Genomic DNA, 25,758 nt, shown 5'->3' on the forward strand with positions numbered 1-25,758 from the left:
TATCTCACAGCTGCTATCAATAAATTTCATGTTTTTTTCGACTAAAAAAATGGGTTATATCTCTCAGAAAATATGTCTAAACACAATTTTGCATTATTTTTTTTCCTATGTGTTAACTGGGTATAGGGTCTTTTGAAAATTGACTGTCAAGGCTTGGTAGCCCGTCTTACGCAAGATACTGTTATCCTGACTGCTGCCGTACAGCTTGGCATACGGTGGAGAGAGCTCGCTGAGAAACTGGCCAGACTTACAAAGCAACAGATCGAGGCCTATGAGATTCCTCATCAGGGAAAGAGCGGAGAGGTCAACTTGCAGGTATCTTCCATATCCAAATTTATTTTCTAGTGTTAAAGGAAACCTATCATATCCAGAAATGCTATTTATCTGAAAATATAGCGTGAATCTGCAGGTAAATAGGATTAAAATAATGTTAAGCGGCCTTACTGGAACAGCAGCTACAGGGAAAAAAAAATTAACTTATATTCTCCACGTACACTTCCATTCATTAGGGTGGAGCATGGAAATATGTCAGTTGACACACTACACAGTGAGTGTGGCGGTAATCATTCCCCACCAGTACTGCAGGGTGTATGTGTATAGCGCCCGGTGGTAGCCGCAGGCAAGGCGCTCATCTACTCTTGTCACACCCCGGCGCGCTACATGAAAGTGGGTCATGGCTGGGTTTTGGTGTTAGTGTCGTGTGGGCCTTACGCCTGTGCATGCCACCTTTAGCCGATGGTGTTGACTGGCCAGGACCACAAATTCCACAGATTAATAAATGAGACTTCTATTCAAACATAGGGACTTTACTGAACTTGATAAGGGTTATGTGCAAGGGATAGTTGGTACACAGTCTTAAGCACGTTTGCTTCACAGTAAGAAGCCTTTTCACCCCTAGAGTATCCTTCATCTATAGGCTATTTCAGGCCTTTGTAGCTTATCCGTTTCATCCCTACGTCACCACCACCCAGCTTCTAGGCCACAGTCCTGATCAGCCCCTACATCATTGTGTTCACAGACTATATAGCAAAAACCTGCTGACACATTTCCCTTTAATTCACTTTCACAAAAACATATGGTGGGTCTCACCATGAACAACAATAGCTGTCAATTTAGTGAAGAAAAAAGATTTGTATTTGACACATGAAGGTCTAGAAAATTAGCGACAATCTTGAGGCAAATTCCACATGCTTTAAATGATCCTATCCACTTGTATTTTATAGTACATTTCTGTGAATTTGTGGTGCTCAGATACACCACCTTTGTACCCAGCTCTAAAATGAGCAGCTAGCATCAAGAGTGATATAGATTCCTGCCACCATTCTTTTTATGGATGAGGTGTTTGGCCTATTGGCTCTTTTTGGGAGATGTGCGCAAATTGTAAATAGTGATAGATAATTAATTCCCTGAAAGGGACAATTTACTCCCTGTTAAAAGAATCTTTAACTGGTTTTCGAGCTGTAACACCAAGCATAACCGTTTCTAAAATATGGCATTATTTAATAGGTAGCAGTTAGTGATGAGCGAGCATACTCAAGATGCTCGGAGCCCGCTGAGTACTTGCGAGATGCTCGGGCGGATGCTCGGGGCGCCTCCCTGCATGTTTGGTGCTCTTCAGAGCGCCAATCAACATGCAGGGATTGCCTGCCACTCATTGTAATGCCACAGCCATGGTGGTTGTGGCATTACAGTGATTGGCTGGCCGCACAGCGTCATCAGGTTTATATCAGACCTGGCGCCGCCATGCTCGTCAGTCTACTCCGCAATCAGGCAGTGTAGGGAGAGGTGCTGCTGAGCTAGGGAGAGATTTGGTTGTGTATTAGGTAGTGTAGGGACAAAACAAGTACATTACACATATCCATCTCAACAAACATTCCTTCTGAGAACTAATCCATCTGCAGAGATATCAGGCAGGCAGTGTATATAGGCAGGCAGGCAGGGTAAATAGCAGACTGCAGTGCATATAGCACAAGAGGCTCCATTCCAGTTCTGCCTTCTGCTGCTGTTAGATATTTCTAAACAAAGGCCCAGGTATCAGGGGCCAGGAATATTTTTTTGGATCTTAATCCTCATTATTTGCTTAAAAAGCAATCCAGAGAACAACATTTTTCTGCACCATTTGCTTATTGGCACTGCAGAATACAGCCATATTACATATTACAGCACTAAAAATCCAGCTATTTAAAATGTGGTTTGTCCGTCAAATGGATCACATATAATCGCGCTGAAAATACTGCTATTTTTGGCCTCCATTCAAATTTTTTTTCAGTGTGTCAGCAAAGTTTTTGACACCGGTTTGCTGTTCAAAATAGTTACCTACAGGCCAGGTATTTAAAACTGTGGTTTGTCCGTCACACGGATCACATATAAGTTTTCTGACAATTCTGCCATTTCTGGCCCACATTCTAATTTTTTTTCAGTGTGTAAGCAAAGTTTTTGACACCGGTTTGCTGTTCAAAATAGTTACCTACAGGCCAGGTATTTAAAACTGTGGTTTCTCCATCACATGGATTATATATAACTTTGCTCCAAATTCAGCCATTTGTAGTGAGCGTGGAAGATATTGTCCTCCATTTAAAATGGGCAAGGCGCATGGCAAGGGACGAGGAACTGAACGTGATGGTGATGGTGATGGTGCATGCAGAAGCCGAGGCTGTGGGCAAGCTGAAATTGTGCCACAACAAACACCTACATCTTCTCGCCCGACACCACTATTGAAGCCAGAGCAGTGTCAAAAGGTTGTTGGTTGGATAGCGAATAATGCTTCCAGTCACTTTGCCACCACCACCACCCTCCTGTCTTCCACATGGTCAAGTCTCAGTAGCTTTGAGTATGGACTGCATATTCCTCACCCTGATCCTTTTTCCTCACACCATACCGAGTGCCCAGAGACAACTGATCCCACACTTGGACACTCTGAAGAGCTGCTCACTTTTCCATTTATAGATTTGGGCCTCTTGCCCGGTCCACTTGAAGCAGGGCAAGAGTAGATTGCATGTAGCAATGCCCAAATATTTGAGCAGTCACGGACACACGAAGGCGATGGTGGGATAGTGTCACAAGAGGTGGACGATGATGAGACACAATTGCCACAGAGTCAGGAGGAGGAGCAGGGTGCAGAAATGAAAGACGAGGTAGTGGATGATATAGTAACTGACCCAACGTGGCAGGAGGACATGCAGAGTGAGGACAGCAGCACACAGGGGGAGGGAGGCAGAGCACCCCAACATGCAGGAAGAAGCAGTGTGGTGGCCGCAGACAGAAGGCAGGCAACCGTTCCCCGTAACCAACACGAAGGAAGTTGCCAGTACAACTGTTAGTTCTTCCCGAGTATGGTTGTTTTTTTAAAGACTCTACCAGTAACCCCAAAAAGGCCATTTGCCACCCCTGCTGATGCTGGCCTGGCAGGTGGTTGAAAACGACCAGCCTGGCCACCACCAGCATGATCAGGCTCATGGCAGTAAAGCACCCGACTTTGTGGGCTGAACCCCAGGGTCCAGGAACAGTGTCTGCGAGTGGCGCGATTGCTTCTTCCTCTGTTGTTCATGCAAGCCAATCACATGTCCATGGTGCCTGCAAAGATGCCTCCTGCCCTGTACCTGTCGTTGCACACTCTGAAGTAGCAGCATCAGGAAGCACATCCAAGTTATTGTCCCAGCGCAGCGTTCAGTTGTCCATACCCAAGTTCTTGGAACGCAAGAGCAAATACGCAGCCAACGCCCCACAGGCCACAGTACTAAATTTCCTCATTTCACAACTGCTTATGCTCGAAATGTTGCCTTTTAGGCTCGTGGAGACGGAAGCATTCCGCAACCTGATGGCGGCGGCCGTCCCTCGGTACTCGGTCCCCCGCTGCCACTATTTCTCCCAGTGTGCCGTCCCCGCAATACACAAGCACGTGTCCCAAAACATTAACCGTGCCCTCAACAATGCAGTTACCGGGAAAGTCCACCTAATCACGGACACGTGGAGAAGTGCTGGTGGGCAGGGACGGTACATCTCGCTGACAGCATACTGGGTTAAAATAGTGGAAGCCGGGACCCAGCCGGACCTTGGGATGGAACACGTCCTCCCGACGCCAAGGATTGCGGGCCTTAGGTCAATCAGGGTTGCCCCCACAGTCTACAGCTCCTGCACCTCATCCTCCTCAGCCTCCTCCTCCTCTTCAGCCTCCATCTCCGAAATGACCACATCAGTCACAAGCTGGAAGCACTGCAGCACTGCCTCTGCCAAGCGGCAACAGGCTGTGATGAAGCTAATATGCTTAGGTGAAAAATCGCACAATGCTGAAGAGTTGTGGACAGCTCTGAAAGAGCAGGAAGATCTGTGGCTCACACCGCTGAATCTACAGCCAGGCATGGTCGTGTGTGACAATGGCCGGAACCTGGTGGCGGCTCTAAGGCGAGGTGAGCTCACACACGTACCATGCCTGGCCCATGTGCTTAACCTCGTGGTTCAGCGGTTTCTCACATCCTACCCGGAGCTGCCGGATTTGCTTGTTAAAGTATGCCGCCTGTGTGCCCATTTTAGAAAGTCACCTACAGCTTCGGCCGCCCTTGCTGTGTTTCAGCAGCGTTTGCAGCTTCCGGCTCACAGACTGGTGTGTGATATCCCCACGCATTGGAACTCTACACTGCAGATGTTGGAAAGGATTTGTGAGCAGAAGAGGGCCGTTGTTGAGAACCAGCATCATCAAGGCCGTCGGTATTCAGTTCAGACTCCACACATAAGACCTCAGGAGTGGACATGGATGTCAGACATATGTACCATCCTCCAAAACTTTGAGGACTCCGCCAAGAAGGTGAGCGGAGATGACGCCATAATTAGCATCACCATCCCGCTTCTCTGTTTTCTGAAATGTTCTCTGCTCACAATCGAATAGGATACATTGCAGGTGGAGCACGATGAGATGGAGCAAGGAACCATACAGGGTGATTACACACAGCCCAGCCTCATCTCATCCCAATGTGGATTGGGTGACAATGAGGAAGAGGAGGAGGAGGAAGAACAGGAGCTAGTTTCATGCGCTATAAACGGTACTACCTGCACAGCTGTAATACCGTTTGTTCAACGTGGATGGCCAGAGGACAGAGAGGAGGAGTAGGAGGAGAGCATAATCAGTCATCTTCTGGTGAGGACACGGAAGTCTTGCCTGTAAGCAGTCTGGCACGCATGTCTGAGTTTGTTATTCTGCCTTTCCCATGACCCTCATGTTCTCAAAATTTTGTGTGACAGTCATTACTGGTTGGTGACCCATGCTATAAGGAGAACTTTATATCTCTTATTCCTGAGGCAGACAGGTCTACAAAAATGGGGCAGTACCAGAAAGCCCTTGTTGCAGAACTATTAAAAAAATTCCCATCTGAAAACGCTGGCGGCAGAGGTCACAATTCGTTGGACAACCAAGGAGTACAGGCAAGAGAGACACAACTTCAATCCAGCAGTGGCAGGGGAACACTGTCAAAGTTCTGGGAGAATTTTCTCAGCCCCTCCCATCGCACAAGCCCTGAGGTGCGGGGTACTCTCACAAGGAGTGCAAAGTATGGGAAGATGCTGAGGGAGTTCCTTGCCAACAATACCAACGTCCTCTGTGATTCCTCTGTGCCTTATAATTATTGGGTATCCAAGCTGCATGTGGAATGAACTGTCTCTCTTCGCTTGGAGATCCTGGCCTGCCCTGCCGCCAGCGTTTTATCAGAGCGGGATTTTAGTGCCGCTCGTGGAATTATAACTGATAAGCGCATCCGCCTGTCAACTCAAAATGCTGAGAGGCTGACTCTTATAAAAATGAACAAGGGCTGGATTGGGCCAGACCTCTTAACACCACCGAATGATAGCAGCGTAACATAAACTCAAATCCAGTATCTTTTTTGGGAGGTGTATTCCCATGCACCTCTTCACTCCCAGACATGGGTATACGCTTCCTGATTTTGGCTATTTGCTCTTGTCCTCCTGCTTCTCCTCATCCTCATCCTCCACCACCATATCACCAGTGTGACCGTGGTCTGTGATGCAAAACCCACATAAATTTTTTAAAGGGTGTTTATGATGATGGCCATAAAAATTTTTTTTATACACTACGTTCATGTTCATCCCCCAGGGGTAAATGTTTGGCAGCCCATACACTTAGTGCATGGGCATTACAAGTATAGGAGACACGCTCCTTTCTAATGGGAATATTTTTTTATGAGGCCCTCCTCCACGTCTCTTCCAAGGGGCATTGGAGTGCCTCCCAATTTTTGGCAGTCCTTGCATTCACTGCATAGGCAAAAACAATGGGAGACCTACTTTCTAATAATGGAAACATTGTCTTCAGGAGGCCCTCCTCTAAGTTTCTTCAAAGGGGTATTGGGGTGCTTCCAAATTTTGGGCAGCCCTGCCACTCACTGCATACGCAATAACTATATAGGAGACCCACTCTTTAGTAATGGGAACAATAAAACATAGCCTGCTGATAGCTCTCTAAGAAAAGTGAGGGCTGACTGCTAGCCCTTTAAGAATAGTAAAGGCCACCTGATTGCCCTATAAAAATAGGCTTTGTGACTTTCAGAGTCCCTCCTTCATAAATGAAATGTGTCTGATGATATCTCACACACCACATGGCCAGATAATTTTGTAAAATGTTAAAATTACATTTCTTGGTGAATACATTTGTCACGGTTGAAAGCAATGCAAAAGTGCAAAAACGCATCAAAAACGTATCGTGTGAACATAGCCCAAGGTGTGGAGGAGCATTTTTGGTTATTTATTTTGCTTTATAGAAAAGTCATTACCCTGGAAAGGATGTTCCTTAACATATTTCCCAGGAAAATCCATTTTGGTTTCGTTTTGGTAGGTTTTATTGTGAGTCCGTAAAAGTGGCATAATTCTTCTGACAACGTTATTGACAGCAGTGACCTGGGAGTCAGAAATGCTTCCAGGGGTCTTCCCCATGCTTTTCCCATAGATTTGGGCAATTTTTAGGCCCTCTGCAGACCGCCGGGAGAAGCTTCTTGAAAAATACTCGAGTTTCCCATAGACTTACATTGCGCTCGTTGCTCGGGTCGAGTACCCCAGTATTCCAATGTGCTCGACCCGAGCATTTTAGTGCTCGCCCATCACTAGTAGCAGTGTAAATAATGAATGGGACACAATGTTTGCGGGAACCTTACAGGCTTAGATGATAGGGAAACAAAAAACTTGGGCCCCTATATAGATTATAGAGTAGCCACTGTTTCAAGTTTCATTTCATAAATGAATAGTGCTTATGAAAATAAGAAACGTTGTAATATATCTTATCAGAGAAATCTGCTTCTTTCTCTGCCAGGACTGATCATTCATTGTCAATGCACTATAAGATCTGTGTTCTGTGAAGACTTTAAAATCTGTTACTGAGATTTAAAGCTAAAAGCACCTACTGTCATTTGCTATAAAATTCTCCTGAAATGACAGTTGCAGTTCTCCATAGAATTTTAAAAGCACCAACTATCATCTCCTATGTTAGTAATTGTAAAGTCTGTGTTCACTGAAGTCTGATTTCACCCATGAATTGAAAATATTGAGAAGGAAACAGTCCAGGAGGAGAACAAAGCAGATTTCTCTAATTAGAAATATTACAAGTTTCTTGTTTTCAGAAGTACTTGTACATTTTATTTTTGTTAGTTTAAATTGTTTCCTTACTATCTAGTGGGTAAAACATTATCCCTGGTAGCTTGACCATAAGGCTATGTTTACACGTTGCTTTTTTTATGCAGCCAAAACCTGATCTCTTGGCAGTAAAAAAAGACACGAGTTTTGCTGCTTTTCTTGCTCTGTTTTTGTTGCATTTTTCAGGATCCCAAAGGTTAGCCTTGCTATCACCTTGCAAGCATGAACAATGCAAGGTGTAGGATCACCAATGCAAGTGTAGCACCCCGAGGGCTCGGCTGCTACAGGGGTATTGCACCTCAGACCAGAGGTGTGATATTCCACTCCCAGGTAAGGATGGAGTGTGGACCAGGACTCGTTTAGCTGCATGCACCACACACACCCCATTTCCGAGGGACAGCTCAACGGTGCTCCCACAGAAGTGCAGGCACGACAGCTTCTGTCCCTGGCTGGAGTGGGGAGGGGGAGGAGAACCCAGTGGTGTAGGAGCAGATAGGGGTGGGTCTCTGGGCCTAGGTAGGAGCCCATTGGTTGCTAGTCACCTGGGCTCGGGTACTAGAGGGAGGTATAAAAGGTGGGCACCATCTTAGGACAGAGTGAGTTCAGAGAGGAGTGCAGTCCGAGGAGGAGTGACAAGGAGCAGAGCTGCTGCATGGGCTCTGCTCCCCAGGAAGGCCTTGTCAGGAGGCCGGGGCCTGAGAGAGAGAGAGAGAGAAGAAGGAACAGAAAGGAAAGTAAGAAAGGAACAAGAACATCAAGAAAGGCCCAGAGACACGAGGACAGAGGGAACCCTAAGGACCCAGGAGATTGCGGGTGATGGGTTGGCAGAGCAGGGTACCGGAACCCAAATTGGTGGAGGCAACAATTTCCTCAGCCAAAGACCGGAGGTTGTGACCACATCTTGGTGCGACCCCTCACTACATCCACCAGGAAAGCATACCATATATGGTCAGGGAAACCGGAGATAAGTTTCGCCAATAGAAGGCCCGAGGAAGCTGGACAAAGGTGGGTCACTGGTGGGGACGGCCAGAGAAAGGAAAAGAAGGGAGCCCTGTGCCACGCTCTGGAATTGCCTGGGAGTTGGTAGAGTCCTCTGCCTGGTGGACGTAGCACGGCTTGGGCAGTCATCGCCTGCAGGATTGACACGAATAACAACTGTGAGTAAAGCATTGGAAACTGCAACCCCACGTCTCTGTGTTTCATCGCCGCACTGGCACCATTAGTACTGGGACGCTCACACCATCACTCCCATCATCCACACTAGCTGCCCTGAGGCAATACTTCTCCCGTGGGGAGTTATCCCATACTTGGCTGCGCTTACAACATCAGCCTCAGCGGCCTGCAGCGCAGCGGCGGTCCCCACTGACCGCAATCCATGGGTGGCGTAGTCGGACATTTGTTATTACACGAAGACTGCCACTGGTTTGACCACCCTGAGCCACGGACCGGGTCGCCACCACACTGAGACTACCAACCCCAGCATCCCACCAGCGATCCGGCTCCGGGTATCCCCTGCACAACACAGGCCCAGGGGGCGAGTCAACTTTGGCGTAGTCGGCAGGATTCAGACCAACCCGCCACCAACAGGTATTGCGTGCCTGGAAAAAAAAGACTTTTGCACTTACCTGGGAGAAGTTTCCCGCCGTCCGGAATCGTTTCCCGCCATCGGACGCCATCATGGGTCATTTCCCGCCATCTTCTGCCGTCTTCCCTCCATCCGCAGCCGCTTCCCGCCGTCGGACGCCATCTTCGGGACGCCGCGCGGGAAGAAGAGGGGCGGGGACGCCGAAAGCGCGCGAGATCCGAAGCTCCGCCCCACGCACTGACGCTGCGCAAGGTCCTGGAAGTAGAGGGGGCGACGCTGACGTCACCAGAGCGCGATGCAAGGTCCTCAACGCAGACCATCGTCAGCGGAACCGCGGCCTACAGAAGAGGATCGCTGGAAGGTAGGCCACGGTTAACCAGGGGGGAGGAGGACATCAAGAATAGAGGGCAAGATGGCGGACCGGCAGCAGACTAAGCTGCCCAGCATTGGCAGTGCCCCAGCCGTCGCGGGCCCCGACCAGCGCCAGGAGAAGACGCGTGATGCAGGAGCGGTCGCGGGAGCAGGTAAGAGGAGTCTGCCTGTCCCGGACGCTGCCAGCGTCAGCCTGCTCCCGGGCCCCCTGGTGGAGCCGCCGATCCCGGGCGCTGCAGACACCGACCTGCTGGAGACCCCGCAACAAGCTCTGCTGCCGAGCCCTCCAGCCCTGGGCGCTGCCACCACCAGCCCGCGCCCAGGCCCAAAGTCGCACCCTCTGATCCCGGGCGTCATCAACGGCGGCCCTCTCCAGGCCCGGTCGCAAGACCTGAACTCCCCAGGCGCAAAAGGACAGTACGCCCTCCACGTTCACCGGCTCACGGAGGAGAAGCTGCAGTACCACCAGTATGAGGAAAGTCAAGAGGACCCGGATGGGTCTGAAGACTGCCCTCAGGAAGGAGCATCAGGAGGACACCGTTACTAATGAACGGTAAATGGAACTGTATATAGTTACCCGTCGGGGTATGAGAACTGTTACTGATTGGAGTGTGGTCCCCGTTGGGACTAATGTGGACTGTTACCTGTGTGCCCCTAATCCCTAGACAGGCCGAGGACTGTGAGCAGCCATTCCCCTATCCTCACAGGCCGAGGACTGAGAGCGGCCATCCAGTAAATAGTTGCGCTTCCTAAAGCGCCCCCTACTGGTTTTATACAAAAACTGCACCTCTACCTCAAGCACCTTTACCTGGTTGCAAGTTGCACAGTGGCCAGAAGTCAAGAATGTGTTTATGAAGAAAGTTTTACTTGCAAAAGTTTTATAATGTTTTTTATGGTAAAAGAGTTCCGGTGGCATTAGCCAGGTATTTTATAATGTTTTATGCCAGTAAAGTTCTAAGAAAAGAGTACCTCCCATAAAGGGATGAGTTTTTGGTTAATGTCTTATATGCAAGTGCACTTTAAAAATTTGTATGTTTTAAATTGTTTTGCTCTTTTCCAGCCCGAGGACGTGCTGTGATTTACCAGGGGGGAATGTAGCACCCCGAGGGCTCGGCTGCTACAGGGGTATTGCACCTCAGACCAGAGGTGTGATATTCCACTCCCGGGTAAGGATGGAGTGTGGACCAGGACTCGTTTAGCTGCATGCACCACACACACCCCATTTCCGAGGGACAGCTCAACGGTGCTCCCACAGAAGTGCAGGCACGACAGCTTCTGTCCCTGGCTGGAGTGGGGAGGGGAAGGAGAACCCAGTGGTGTAGGAGCAGATAGGGGTGGGTCTCTGGGCATAGGTAGGAGCCCATTGGTTGCTAGTCACCTGGGCTCGGGTGCTAGAGGGAGGTATAAAAGGTGGGCACCATCTTAGGACAGTGTGAGTTCAGAGAGGAGTGCAGTCCGAGGAGTAGTGACAAGGAGCAGAGCTGCTGCATGGGCTCTGCTCCCCAGGCAGGCCTTGTCAGGAGGCCGGGGCCTGAGAGAGAGAGAGAGAAGAAGGAACAGAAAGGAAGGTAAGAAAGGAACAAGAACATCAAGAAAGGCCCAGAGACACGAGGACAGAGGGAACCCTAAGGACCCAGGAGATTGCGGGTGACGGGTTGGCAGAGCAGGGTACCGGAACCCAAATTGGTGGAGGTAACAAATTGCTCAGTCAAAGACCGGAGGTTGTGACCACATCTTGGTGTGACTCCTCACTAAATCCACCAGGAAAGCATACCATATATGGTCAGGGAAACCGGAGATAACTTTCGCCAATAGAAGGCCCGAGGAAGCTGGACAAAGGTGGGTCACTGGTGGGGACAGCCAGAGAAAGGAAAAGAAGGGAGCCCTGTGCCACGCTCTGGAATTGCCTGGGAGATGGTTGAGTCCCCTGCCTGGTGGACGCAGCACGGCTTGGGCAGTCATAGCCTGCAGGATTGACACGAATAACAACTGTGAGTAAAGCATTGGAAACTGCAACCCCACGTCTCTGTGTTTCATCGCCGCACCGGCACCATTAGTACTGGGACGCTCACACCATCACTCCCATCATCCACACTAGCTGCCCTGAGGCAATACTTCTCCCGTGGGGAGTTATCCCATACTTGGCTGCGCTTACAACATCAGCCTCAGCGGCCTGCAGCGCAGCGGCGGTCCCCACTGACCGCAATCCACGGGTGGCGTAGTCGGACATTTGTTATTACACTAAGACTGCCACTGGTTTGACCAACCTGAGCCACGGACCTTGTCGCCGCCACACTGAGACTACCACCCCCAGCATCCCACCAGCGATCCGGCTCCAGGTATCCCCTGCACAACACAGGCCCAGGGGGCGAGTCAACTTTGGCGTAGTCGGCAGGATTCAGACCAACCCGCACCAACAGGTATTGCGTGCCTGCAAAAAAAAGACTTTTGCACTTACCTGGGAGAAGTTTCCCGCCGTCCGGAATCGTTTCCCGCCATCGGACGCCATCATGGGTCGTTTCCCGCCATCTTCTGCCGTCTTCCCTCCATCCGCAGCCGCTTCCCACCGTCGGACGCCATTTTCACCCTGAGCCACGGACCGGGTCGCCGCCACACTGAGACTACCACCCCCAGCATCCCACCAGAGGCCCGGTTCCGGGTTCCCCACGCGGCCCAGGGGGCGAGTCACAAGACCTATGTGAAACCATAAAATATGTTTGGAAAAAAGGGCAATTTAATCAAATTATTTAGTGGAAAATGTTTTTTATGTCTATAAAACATAGTGACTATTCTGAACAAAAATGTTCATATACATTCATGAAAAATGCACAATTGCTAATGTAAAAATAGTGGGGGAAGTTGAATTGGTCAGTCATAGTTCACCTAACATATTATAGAGCATTGAGTTGGCCGTGGGCATTGTTTATTTTTACACATAGGTGTAGAGCATTGTTTACATTTACACATTGGTCGGGCATTGTTTACTTGCACACATATCACTAATTTAATTAAACTGTAGTAATACATGCTCAGATGAGGATACCAAGACATTATGGTTTAAACTTAAGAAAATCACAAAAATAAATGGGTTTCACATCCTGCTGTACTTACTTTTTTTACCCAAAAATGCTGCAGAAACTGATTGCAAAGTTTTTGCTTTTTTTTCGCACTCTATGGGTTAAAAATCACTGAACTAATTGACATGCTGTAGTTTTAAAAGCAGCCGCAATTTTCCAATTCAGTCAGAAAAAAAATCAAGTGTGTGCATGACATTTCTGAATTCTCATAGCTTTTGCTAGTAAGGTAAAAAGCAGCATTTTGTGTTTAAAAAGGAAGAAAAATAAAAAAAGCAAAGATACAATGTGTGAACATAGCCTTACAGATATTTAGGTGTTCAGACTCCGAATTACACGTGCTTTTGCCTAAGCCGAGGAGAGGACACTTGTCCATGATCCTCCTGGGGTTTCCTGGCTTCCACTATCTAATTGCTCCATTCTGATTTAACCCTTGACTACTCTCTCGCAGATGATTGCTCCATTCTGATTTAACCCTTGACTTCTCTCTCGCAGATGATGTGGAAACCTGCTTTTGACTTCCTGTATACTTGGGCTGCTCATTACGGGGACAGTTACAGGGACGTTCTACAAGACTTACACTGTTCATTGGACAGAATGAAATATCCGGTGACGAGACAATGGAGGGAGCTGACTGGGACTCTCATCTTTGTCAATTGCCTGGAGGTCTTTAGGGCCACTTCTTTTTCTAAACCTGAAGATTAATTGTAAAGATCATGAAATTGTTCCATATCTACAGTGAAAACAAGCAGACATTTTGCTCTTTATCTGTACTGTGCATTTTAAGTTGTGGGGATTAGACCCTGATGCCGTTGTGAAGACCTTCCTTGGCGTGTTCTAGAGGAATTTATGGTGCATTTATTATATCAGTATCATTAGGTTCCTGCAGATAGGTGCCATAGCAACCCAAACAGTGTTCTAAAATTACTAGATGACGGGTATGCCACAATGTATTGCCGATGGATATAAAGTGCTCAGACATATCGTACACAAGCTATCAACATCTTTCATTTTTTCTGAATTTTTACATTTAGTTTCCCTACAAGCATATTTGTACAATGCTGGGATGTACTATCTTTTATATATTTTCTATATATTGTTAACTCTGTGACTACTGTTTTGAAAGTACCATCTTTAATATCCAAATCTTTCTGATGATGTGATAATATTCTTTAAATTATATTATTTTTACTGAATATTTATTCTGGAATGTATCATGTGTAAATTATTGTATTAGTATTGTTATGATGATACCATCCATAGGGATCTGTTGAGGCATGTGATTTCTGCATTTTATACCACTACTTGACTCGTTTTTTCTATTAACATAGCTTTGTAGACTTGTAACACATGTATTCATTTGTCTTTTAAAGGGAATCTATTACTAGATTTTTGCTTCCTCATCTGAGAGCAGTATAATTTAGGAAAAGAGACCCTGATTCCAAAGATGTATCACTTAGGCTACTGGGTGCAGCAGTTGTGATACAATCAGAGTTTTTAGATGTAACATGTAGCTGAGCTGAGAAAGCTAACGCCGCCCACACCAGGCTCTCTGTGTACATTGCCTATTGACAGTGAGCTGCTTATCAGAGGAGGGGTGTGGTTGGACCACTTGACAAGAGGGAGTTAGTCTGGCAGTGATAATCTCCTGGTGACAAAACATTCATTGTATGGAAACAGCAGCACACAGCCTGTGTGACACATTACTGAAATCTGTGTCTCAGCCTCTACCTTATGCTGTCCTCAGATTACATAGCAAAAACCTGTTGATAGATTCCCTTTAAGGGGCAATATTAGAAATAGGTGAATAGGAAAGCTGTAAAGAGTAACTAAACTTTTTATTTTAATTATCCTCACAGTTGTTGCAAAGTTATGATTTTCTTTTAACTTTCTTTATTATCTTATTTTGCTTCTTTCTCTTCCAAATATTATATTGCAGTGCTGTTTCAGTGCCAATCAAAACTGCAGCAAACAGCCCAATAAGAGATATATTGCTGGAATTAAGGTCTCTGCACATATATCATGCTGCTATCAGACCAGATGGGGTAGCAAAAACCTGGTGACAGATTCCCTTTAAATTATAAATATCTGACTGCATGCAGCAACCACTAGAGGGAGCTACCTGAATATGAATTTATACAGCTAGTATTGAACTTAGTAGGAGCTTCCATTAAAGACTCCATAGTAGGTATAAGCCTTTCCGTTACAGTATATACAGCAGTACAGGTGTAGTTAACTTCATATTTTTGTGTCTTTTTTTTACCCTTATTTCATAAAACAAAATACAGCGATGGAAAAGGAACAAAGCATTATTGTCTTGTCACAATGAGTAAAACTATAAAGTATGAAAATGAATTGCCTGATGTAGTATGTGAGACTTCACAGAGATTAGCTGAATCTTATATCTAAGCTAACTAAATATTTTCGAGCCTACTGTTCAGTGCTATGGTTTATATTTTATGTATTTATCTTATTTGTTAATGTCTACTAGTAGAAATGTGTTGTATCTGCTGCCTATACCACTGGTTACTGCCTGGTCAATATTGTGTGTATGAATAGATAAAAGACTCTTTGGTGTATATTATTGATCATACATGGATTAAACAATGGAAAATACTTTGTTTCAATGTTACATACAGTTTAAGATATTAAATTAATTTCAAAATACAATGTATAATGTTTCCAATCATTATTACTTTTCATGAGTTTAGTTAAAAGTTCCTAGAAATGAAGAAAGGGTGTGTCAGTCAGCAGCAGAAGGAGGTCACTGCTGGGTCCTAAAAGAAGGATATAACTATGCTACAGAGATGAGGGACTCAAGAAGGCTTCTGCAATGCCAAGCGCAGTGACCTTCTACAGCCGGCCTCAGAGCGACTGTCTGTCACACCTGAAACACCCGTGACACTGTCTGTCTATCCATATATCCATCCATCTATCTATCTGTCCATCCATCCATCCTGATCTGGCCACTTCAATACTGATTATGGCATGTAGATATCTTAAAGGGGGATCTACTGCTCATGACAAAGCAAATGAAGGTACCCACCCGTTTGGATATAAAACGTAACCAATTTATTAGCATAGCCTAAAAGGTTTCATGTACATTAAAATTATTGCATCAAGGCAAAAACTGACGCGTTTCAGACATAGAACTGTCTTTAGTTATGGTATGAATGCTGTGATACAGACATGATTTAAACAGAGAAACCAGCTACAACGAGACACACACAATTGATTGTGTGTGTCTCGTTGAAAAACCAGGAAGTGAAAACCGGGAAGTGGTTTGAAATCTCCTTTTTAAACAGAGGAGTCAGGTTACCGAAAAAAGCAGTGATGTGTCATGCAAAGACTGGAGGCAGATGGAGATGTCGGGCGGAGAAGACCCCCAGGTCCCTAAGACTTTTTGTAAATACCTTCTGCTGTTGATAATGCCTGTGAGCGGCGCTATCGGTGGCCGCTCACAGGCATCACGTGACCCCAAGCCGACATCACGACAAGCGAGGCGTGACTCAGCGCTGGGGTCCCCGCGGTGGCTGCTGGGTTGTGGGCGTGGTTACCCCCCCATGTCACACCCGGCATCCACCGCGCGCTTTCCCAATGAATGAGGCAGAGCACGCGGTGGATGCTGGGTGTGACGCGGGGGGTAACCCCGCCCACAACCTGGCATCCACCTGAAACCATAAAGATCATGACCCCCGGCTGCTGCCAGCACTTGTCGTGACATCAGCAGATGTCAGAGCTGGCTGCAGCCGGGGGTCACGTGATGCCTGTGGGTGGCCACTGATAGCGCCGCTCACAGGCATTATCAACAGCAGAAGGTATTTACAAAAAGTCTTAGGGACCTGGGGGGGATACATAGGGGGGTAATCTAAAGTACCGCACAACCCCTTTAATCAGTTGCGTTTTCTCATTTGATCTCAGTCTTCAGGTAATGTGTAATTTTACATATTACTGTTCTGTGCTGGATACCGGTATGTTTTAGCAGGTTTTGTGGACTATTGGAGAACAGATTACAGGGAATTTGTCAGTAGGATCGTCCCTCCTAAGCATCTGTATGGGTTAGTAGGTCATAGATAATTGAATAAAATGAAACATTGATACCTTCAATCCATTACTTTAATCCAGAAAAATCCACATTTCACTTATGTGAAAATTAGCTGTTAACCCCTTTCTGACAACGTCAGTAATAGTACGTAGCTGTGCCCTGGGACCTGTGATTGTCACAGCTGACACCAGGTGCAATGTGCAGGGAGCCGCACCGCTCCCTGCACATTAACCCTAGAACGCATACCTGGGGCCTCGCAGGCCCGCCCTGTTAATTGTTTTCTATTTTCTGCAAGATTTCTTTAGTTAGAATTTTGAAACTCTAGGTATTCCTCAGGTATATAGTTGTTTGTCATTTCCAGTTGGTCATTTATTTATTATTTGCACACGGGCCTAAAAGGCCCCAGGTATGTGAAAGTGTAGATTTTTATGGTCATGCGTTCTAGGGTTAACACCCGCAATGCTACGATCGAAGTCGATCGCAGCATTGAGGGGGCAAGGAGGGAGATAAGCGCCGATACTCACCTCCTCTCCGGCCTCCAGCGTTGTCTGCGGCGGCTCCCGGATGTTGTCATGATGACTCGATGTCGTCATGACAACATCCGGGTCACCAGGAGGCAGGACGTTACTTTGGTCATGCGCAGTGCATGACCAAAGTAATATCTCCCCTGTGTGCAGCGCTGACAGGCTGAATTGCATAGGGAGCTGCTTCTCTCTATGCTATATAGCCGATTAGGCTGCAAAACGTGAAAGTTCCATAGTGGGACAATGTGTAAAAGAAAAAAAAAAGTGTAGTAAAGTAAAAAAAAAAAAAAGTGTAAAAATATAAAGAAATAAATGAAAAAAATAATCTCCAAAAAATAAAAATATATTGTACCCATAATATTTATTTATTATGAAAAAAAAAATAAAATAAACCAATAAAAGTGCACATATTTGGTATTGCTGCGTCTGGAACGACCTGACCTATAAAACTGTCCCACTAGTTAATCCCTTTAGTGAATACGGTAAAAAAATAAAATAAAAAACAAAGCAAAAAACAATGCTTTATCATCATACCGCCAAACAAAAAATGGAATAACACGCGATCAAAAAGATTAATGTAAATAAAAATGATACTTCTGAAAACGTCATCTTGTCCTGCAAAAAACAAGATGCCACACACATCCGAAAAATGAAAAAGTTATAGCTCTCAGAAAAAAGCGATACAAGAAAATTATTTTTTCTAGAAAATAGTTTTTATTGTGTAAAAGCGGCAAAATATAAAAAACTATATAAATGCAGTACTGCTGTAAACGTACTGATCCGAAGAATAAAGCTGCCTACTAATTTTACCACATGCAGAGTGGCATAAAAAAAAAAAAACAATTCCGGAATTGCTGGTTTTTGTTTATTCTGCCTCCCAAAAATCGGAATAGAAAGCGATCAAAAAATGTCACATGCCCGAAAATGGTACCAATAAAAACATCAACTTGTCGGGCAAAAAACAAGCTGTAACATGACTCTGTCGGCCAAAATATGGAAAAATTATAGCTCTCAAAATATGGTGATGCAAAAACTAGTCTTTGCAAAAAAAAGCGTCTTTTAGTGTGTGACAGCTGTCAATCATAAAAACCTGATATGAATCTGGTATTGCTGTAATTGCACCGACCCGAAGAATAAAGTCGTCTAATCACTTATACCACACGAGGAACTGCGTAAAAATATATACTCTAGGGTTAGGGTTGTGCTATGGTTAGGGTTGTATTAGGGTTGGGGTTAGGATTGGTCTAGGGTTATGGTTTGGCTAGGGTTAGAGTTGGGGTTGTATTAGGGTTGGGGTTAGGGTTGAGCTAGGGTTAGGGTTGAGCTAGGGTTGGGATTTTTTTCAAAAGTAAAGAAAAAAAATGATGATGATATGGCGACCAGTGTTGAGCGCAAGTCCTCACTACTTGAGTTTGGATCGGGTGCTCGGGTATGCACTGAGTATCGCAGGTGTTCGAGTGACATGCTCGAGTCTCTGCCCCATACGCTTCGCGGCAAAAAAAACCTGGGATCGCCTGCCATGCACGAGCGATCACCACATGTTTTTTTTGGGTGTCTAACAACCGTGAAACATGCGGGGCGGGGACTCGAACATGTCACTCGAGCACCCGTGATACATGGTGCATACCCGAGTACCCGATGCAAGCTCAAGTAGCGAGCACTTGCGCTCAAGACTAATGACAGCTAGTGATGAGCGAGTATGTTTTGTTAACCCTTTCGCCGAGTATGCTCGGGCGAGCACCGAGTAGTTACAGCTGCTCGGTGTTATGTTTGGATCACTCACGTGATTTGCGACTGTTTGACAGCTTTAATACATGTGAGGAATGTCTATTTCTTACACATTTTTCTCATGTATTAAAGCTGTCAAACAGCTGCAGATCATGCACAAGGGAGTGATTCAAACATAACACCTAGCAGCTGTAAATACTCGGTGCTCACCTGAGCATACTCGGCGAAATGGTTACCAAAACATACTCGCTCATCACTAATGACAGCTTGTTCAATATGATGGCCAAATTCTGTCGTACCTCTGGGTTCAAAATGTACACTATACCTCTTGATAAAATCCTTGAGGGGTCTAGTTTCCAAAATGGAGTCAATTATGGGGGGTTTCCACTATTTAGGCACGTTAGGGGCTCCCGAAATGCGACATGGCGTCCGATTTTGATTCCAGACAATTTTGCATTCAAAAAGTCACACAGTGATGCTTCCCTTCTGAACCCTGACGTGTGCCCAAACAGTGTATTTTCCCCACATATAGGGTATTGGTGTACTCAGGAAAAAATTGCACAACAGTTTTAAGGTTCCATTTTCTCCTCTTACCATTGTGAAAATAAAAAATTTGAGGCTAAAAGATCATTTTGTGGAAAAAGTTTGATTTTTTTATTTTAACTGCTCCATGTTATAAACTTCTGTGAAGCACCTGGGGGTTAAGGGTGCTCACCACACATCTAGATAAGTTCCCTGAGGGGTCTAGTTTCCAAAATGGTGTCATTTATGTGGGGTTTCCACTGTTTAGGCACATTAGGGGCTCTCCAAACGCAAAATGGCGTCCGCTAATTATTCAGCAAATTTTACATTCAAAAAGTCATATGGCGCTCTTTCACTTCTGAGCCCTGCCGTGCGCCCAAACAGTGTTTTTTCCCCCAAGTATGGGGTATCTGCGTGCTCAGGGGAAATCGCATAACAAATTTTGGGGTCCATTTTTTCCTGTTACCCCTGCAAAAATAAAAAAGATTGGGTCTAAAGTAACTTTTTTGTGAAAAAAGTTAAATGTTCATTTTTTTCTTCCCCATTCCAAAAATTCCTGTTAAGCACCTGAAAGGTTAAAAAACTTCTTGAATGTGGTTTTGAGCACCTTGAGGGGTGCAGTTTTTATAATGGTATCACTTTTGGGTATTTTCTGTCATAAAGGCCCCTCAAAGTCACTTCAAATGTGATGTGGTCCCTAAAATAATAGTTTTACAAATTTTGTTGTAAAAATGAGAAATCGCTGGTCAACTTTTAACCCTTATAGCTCCCTAATAAAAAAAAAAAATGCTTCTAAAATTGTGTTGATGTAAAGTAGACATGTGGGAAATGTTATTTATTATTCTGAATGTGGCCATACCAAATAAGTGTATTTTTGAAAAAAATATATTGTTTTATTTTGAATGGGGCAAAAGGAGGGTGATTTGAACTTTAATATTTTTTTTAATTAATTTTTTTTCTACTTTTTACTTGCTTCAATAGTCCCCTTAGGAAACTTGAAGCTGGAATCGTCTGCTCGCTTGTGCTCAGCGCTTCAGCCAGATGTCAGCAGTTGTCATGCCAGCCCATTAGCTCCCCGAGAGCGCATATGGGCAGAATTAGGGACTCGCTTCTGGTGTGTGCATGTTAAATGCTGCTGTATAGATAAGTCATAGGTCGTAAAGGGGTAAACAGATCATTTACATATAAGAAAAATGTGGATTTCTCGGGGATATAAGACATCAGATCACAGATATCAAATTATCGCTTTATTCGGCTTCCTATGGTCTACATGCCCATATCGAAGGCTAGGGAGGGTAGATCCTACTGACAGATTCTCTTTTAGGGATTTGATTGTATTTTGCAAATGTAAATTAAAGATTTCAATCTATGAAAAACTGAAAAAATGATCATCAGGAATATATACTACATATTAGAATTTCCTGTATGTAATTAATAACCTATTTATTATTCCCTTTACCAGATCAATGCTTTGTGATAAAGGTCAGATCATTCCTTTCCCCAATTAATGGTCATTTTACTGTTGACAAATGTGTAATTAATGTATTTTTTTTACTTAAGGAATAGCCTATTACTGTACATGAGTCCTAATGTGTGCTTTCATATATTTCGTGTGCACCGGTTTTAAGACCAGCTATTATAAGTCACTATATATATAAAATTTGCATGTAAACAGTTTTATAAGTTCATGTTTAGGGACTATAAAACTGTTCTCATCCCTCGTTAACAAACAAACCTGACAGCTCCAGGAAGCGCAGTATAAATGCTGGAGATGGGTGTCGGAGACACACCCAAGTTCTTGTTACATACTTGCAAATCCCTTGGGGTGAGGCTGGCCTGTGCTAGCATGTCTTTGACTAGCAGATCTGCTCTTTCATGTGTTTTATGTGAATGTACAGGGATCTAAAAATACCTGAATTACAAATGTTTATATTGGAAATAAAGGTTGTTATTATCGTGTATTGTGCGCCACGGTTACATCTGACATTTGTAAAGGATAATCTGGAAATGTTGTCTTTGATGTTAATAATGGGAAATTGGAAAATAGATATATGAAATTCTTTCATTATGAAGGCCCAAATATTAGACAGTGAAAATGATTGTATAATCAATGTGAACAAAGAATATGATTCAAAGTGTATCAAAGAAGTATATGAAAGTCCACACGCAGACGGAAATGGGACATTTGGGTCAATATATTCTTACATTAAAGGAGTTGTCCACCGCTTTTTTTTTATTTTAAAGATGGGCCCACGGTAGCCTGGAAATAAAAAATATATATATTTACTAGTGATGGGCGAGCACTAAAATGCTCGGGTGCTCAATGCTCAGGTTGAGCAAGTTGGAATACTCGGGTGCTCTACCTGAGCAATGAGCCCAATGTAAGTCCATGGGAAACTCGAGCATTTTTCAAGCGGCTCTGCCCGGCGGTCTGCAGAGGGCCTAAAAATTGCCCAAATCGACGGGAACAGTGCTAAACTGACATGGGAACAGCATGGGGAAGACCCCTGGAAGCATCTCTGACTCCCAGGTAACTGCTGTCAACAACGTTGTCAGAGGTATTACGCCACTTTAACAGACTCGTGATAAAACATGCAAAAATGAATCCAAAATAGATTTTCCTGGGAAATATGTTAAGGAACATCCTTTCCAGGATAATGACTTGTATATAAGGCAAAATAAATAAGCAAAACAAAAATACTCCTCCACACCTTGGGCTATGTTCACATGTAGCGTTTTTGATGTGTTTTTGCACTTTTGCATTGCTTTCAACCAAGACAAATGCATTCACTAGGAAATGCCATTTTAACATTTTACAACCTTATTTGGCCATGTGGTGTGTGACACATCATCAGACGCATGCATACAGTGCTGAAAAGAAATGGGACAGCATGGGGAAGACCTCTGGAAGCATCTCTGACTCCCCAGGTCATTGCTTAAAAGTGTGCCCATCATAAGTGATCCTTGGCGCATGCGAAGATGCCTCCCGCCATGCACCTGTCGTTGCAGACTTGCAACAATCACCGTTCACGTCCTTGTCCCAGTGCAGCGTTCAGTTGTCCCTACCCCATTCCTTGGAAAGCAAGCGCAAGTATGCAGCCAGCCACCCACCCACCCACAGGCTGCAATACTATACTGCCAAATTTTTGACAGCTGCTTGCTCTTGAAATGTGGCCTTTTAGGCTCGTGGAGGTGGAAGCTGTCCATAATCTTATGGCAGCGGCGACCGGGTATCCATACTTCGTCCCCAGCCGCCACTATTTGACCCGGTGTCGTCTCTGCCTTCCACAAGCACGGGTCCCACAACATTACCCGTGCCCTCCCCAGTACACTTACTGGGAGGGACCGCCTACCCAGAAAACACATGGTCAAGTGAATGTGGCCAGGGACGGTACGGAGCCAGTCCACAGCTTTTTTTGCAGAGTTGTATTTCACCACAGCCATATTGTTTAGCTTGGTGAAAGGACTTGGGAAACCATATCTACTCCAGCTGTCATTTCCCCCAGGAAGTCCTCTAAAGCTGCTTTCACTAGAAATGTGGCCTTTCAGGCTCGTGTAGGCGGAAGCTTTTCACAACCTCATTCCAGCGGCAGCCGGGTGTCCATACTCGGTCCCCAGCCGCTACTGTTTCTCCCGGGATCGTCTACGCCTTCCACAAGCACGGTTCCAACAACATTACCCATGCCATCCCCAGTGCACTTACTGGGAAGGACCACCTAACCACAAGCACATGGACAGGAGAATGTGGCCAGGGACGGTACGGAGCCAGTCCACAGCTTTTTTTGATGAGGGTTGTATTTAGCTCGGTGAAAGGACTGGCATAGAGGGAAACCGTATCTGCTCTGGGTGTCATTTCTCCCAGGAAGTCATCTGATGCAGCTTGTTCCAGAAGCAATGGCAGCCCGTCCAACATCAACTCTCACTTGTCGGTGGTGCTTTGACACATAAACATCTTTCTTTGCGCATTTAATTTCATGACTACAGAGTTGGGCAATGGCCTGATCTGGAATGCGGTTTGAGAAATATCATGCATAAGCATGTCTGATCCACATTAAAAAAGCAGCCATAGAGTGTCCGGGAACCTTCCCCCACACTTTTCTTAGCCAGAGCTGCTTCTCGGCAGGGTTGGACGGGCCCACCAGAAAACCGGAGACTCCTCCGGTGGGCCCTGGCTTCTCCTTCAGGAGAGCTCATAGTGCTAAGGTGAGGCCATGATGAAGATTGAGGCCACCATCTGCTTAGTTTTCTGTTACTTGGAATGCAAGCGCAAGTATGCAGCCAGCCACCCACCCACTTACCCACAGGCCGCAATACTAAGCTGTCAGATTTCTGGGCAGCTGCTTGCACTTGAAATGTGGCCTTTTAGGCTCATGGAGCTGGAAACTTTTCACAACCTCATGCCTCATGCCTCGTGTCGATACTCTGTCCCCAGCAACCACTATTTCTGTCGGTGTTGTCTCCACCTTCTACAAGCGCGGGTCCCTGAACATTACTGCTGGTACTTTTCTGTGGGAATCTGCTTGCCTCCTACCAGCCTGGAATATTTCCAGTAAACTATGGTACGACACCATGGCATTAGCACTGCCCCCAGTACCAGTAGCGAAGCCATCCCCAATTTCCTTCTCAGGAATTTTATTTGGTAGACTGAGTGGCTGCCCAAATGTATTAGTTTCTCTCAAAGAAGCGGAAGATAAAGTGGCAGTAGGTGCAAGTTTCTCCAGCCTGTTAAATATCAGAGGGTGAACGGAAGCACATTGAATCAGTGGTTAGCACTGAAGCTTTTTTGATGCGCTGGGATCCTGGGTTCAAATCCCAGCAAGGACAACATCTGCAAGGATTTCGCATGTTCTCCCCGTGTTTGAGTGGGTTTCCACCTCAGTAAAAAAGCCATAGAGTGTCCGGGAATCTTCCCACACACTTTTCTTAGCCAGGACTGCTTCTCGAAAGGGTTGGACAGTCCCACCAGACAATCCTCTGGAGTGCCCTGGCTTCTACATCAGGAGAGTTCATGATAGCGCTAACATTGCAGCTGCTATGGGGCTCTTGAGCAGGGGAGAAAGGTGAGCCCTCAGAATCAAATCCTCTGGTGGGCACAATGTTTTTCAATCTGGAACAGCTTCTCAGTGGGAGTTGTATTTCACCACAGCCATATTATTTAGCTTGGTGAAAGGACTGGCATAGAGGGAAACCGTATCTACTTCGGCTGTCATTTCTCCTTCACCAAATTCCGACCATTGTCACACACGACCATGCCTGGCTGTATGTTCAGCAGTGAGAGCCACAGATCAAGCTGCTGTGTTACAGCTTTCAACAACGCTGCAGTGCTGGGCGGTTTGTCACCTAAGCATTAAGCATGTTATCTTCAGCACAGCCTGTTGCTGCTTGGCCAAGGCAGTGCTTTCAGCTTATGACTGATGTGGTCATTTCGGAGATGGAGGAGGAAGTGCAGGAGGAGAACAATGTGATTACATTAAGGTTACATTGGTGACTCTGTTTTTTATACTAAAGAAAGATCCTACTGTTTGTTTTTTTAAGTTATTTTTTAAGACAAATGCATTCACCGGGAAATGTAATTTTAACATTTTACAACCTTATCTGGCCATGTGGTGTGTGACACATCATCAGACACATCCTGCTTCATTTATGATGGAGGGACTCTGAAAGTCACAAAGCCTATTTTTATAGGGCCATCAGGCTGCCCTTACTATTCTTAAAAGGCCAGCAGTCGGCCCTTGCTATTGTTAGAGAGCCATCAGCCGGCTATGCTTTTTTGTTCCATTATTAACAAGTGTGTCTCCTATACTGTTATTGCGTATACAGTGACTGCAAGGGCTGACAAAAAATTCGGACGCAACCCAATACCCCTTTGAAAAGACATAGAGGAGGGTCTCAGTAAAAAAAATGTTCCCATTATAAAGGAGCGGGTCTTCTATAGTGGTAATGCCCATGCTGTGACTGCAAGGGCTGACCAAAATTTGGGAAAAACCCCACTAAGAAGTTAAAGACACATAAAGCAGGGCCACAGTAATGATATGTTTCCATTACAAAGAAGCGGGTGTGCTATACAGTTATAGGGTATGCAGTCCAACGGCTGACCAAATTTAGGAAAAATCCCACTAAGAATTTAAAGACACATAGAGAAGGGCCACAGTAACAACACATTCCCATTAGAAAGGAGAGGGTCTCCCATAGTGTTGGCCTATGCAGTGAATGCAAGGGCTGCCAAAAATTGGGAGGCACTCCAATAACCCTTGGAAGAGACGTGGAGGAGGGCCTCATAAA

At 45.5% G+C, this 25,758-nt stretch overlaps 1 protein-coding gene across 4 annotated transcripts in view; it reads left to right on the forward strand.

Moving 5' to 3' along the window:
- MACC1 (MET transcriptional regulator MACC1) overlaps positions 1-25,758 on the forward strand; it is a 187,514-nt gene that overhangs the window by 86,042 nt on the left and 75,714 nt on the right. For 2 of the 4 annotated variants that reach the window (XM_073677836.1, XM_073677838.1), the window contains 2 exons: positions 127-315; positions 13,153-15,327. In XM_073677836.1, the coding sequence (XP_073533937.1) occupies positions 127-315; positions 13,153-13,362 (399 nt within the window). In that variant the 3' untranslated portion in view covers positions 13,363-15,327. Of the gene's footprint in view, positions 1-126; positions 316-7,812; positions 7,957-13,152; positions 15,328-25,758 lie in introns of those variants that run through there. The other 2 variants (XR_012320054.1, XM_073677839.1) reach the window with 2 other exon arrangements.

This window comes from Phyllobates terribilis, unplaced genomic scaffold (genome assembly GCF_046119375.1).
Source record: "Phyllobates terribilis strain yellow unplaced genomic scaffold, ASM4611937v1 Scaffold_4__5_contigs__length_816908805, whole genome shotgun sequence".
Classification (NCBI taxonomy): domain Eukaryota; kingdom Metazoa; phylum Chordata; class Amphibia; order Anura; family Dendrobatidae; genus Phyllobates; species Phyllobates terribilis.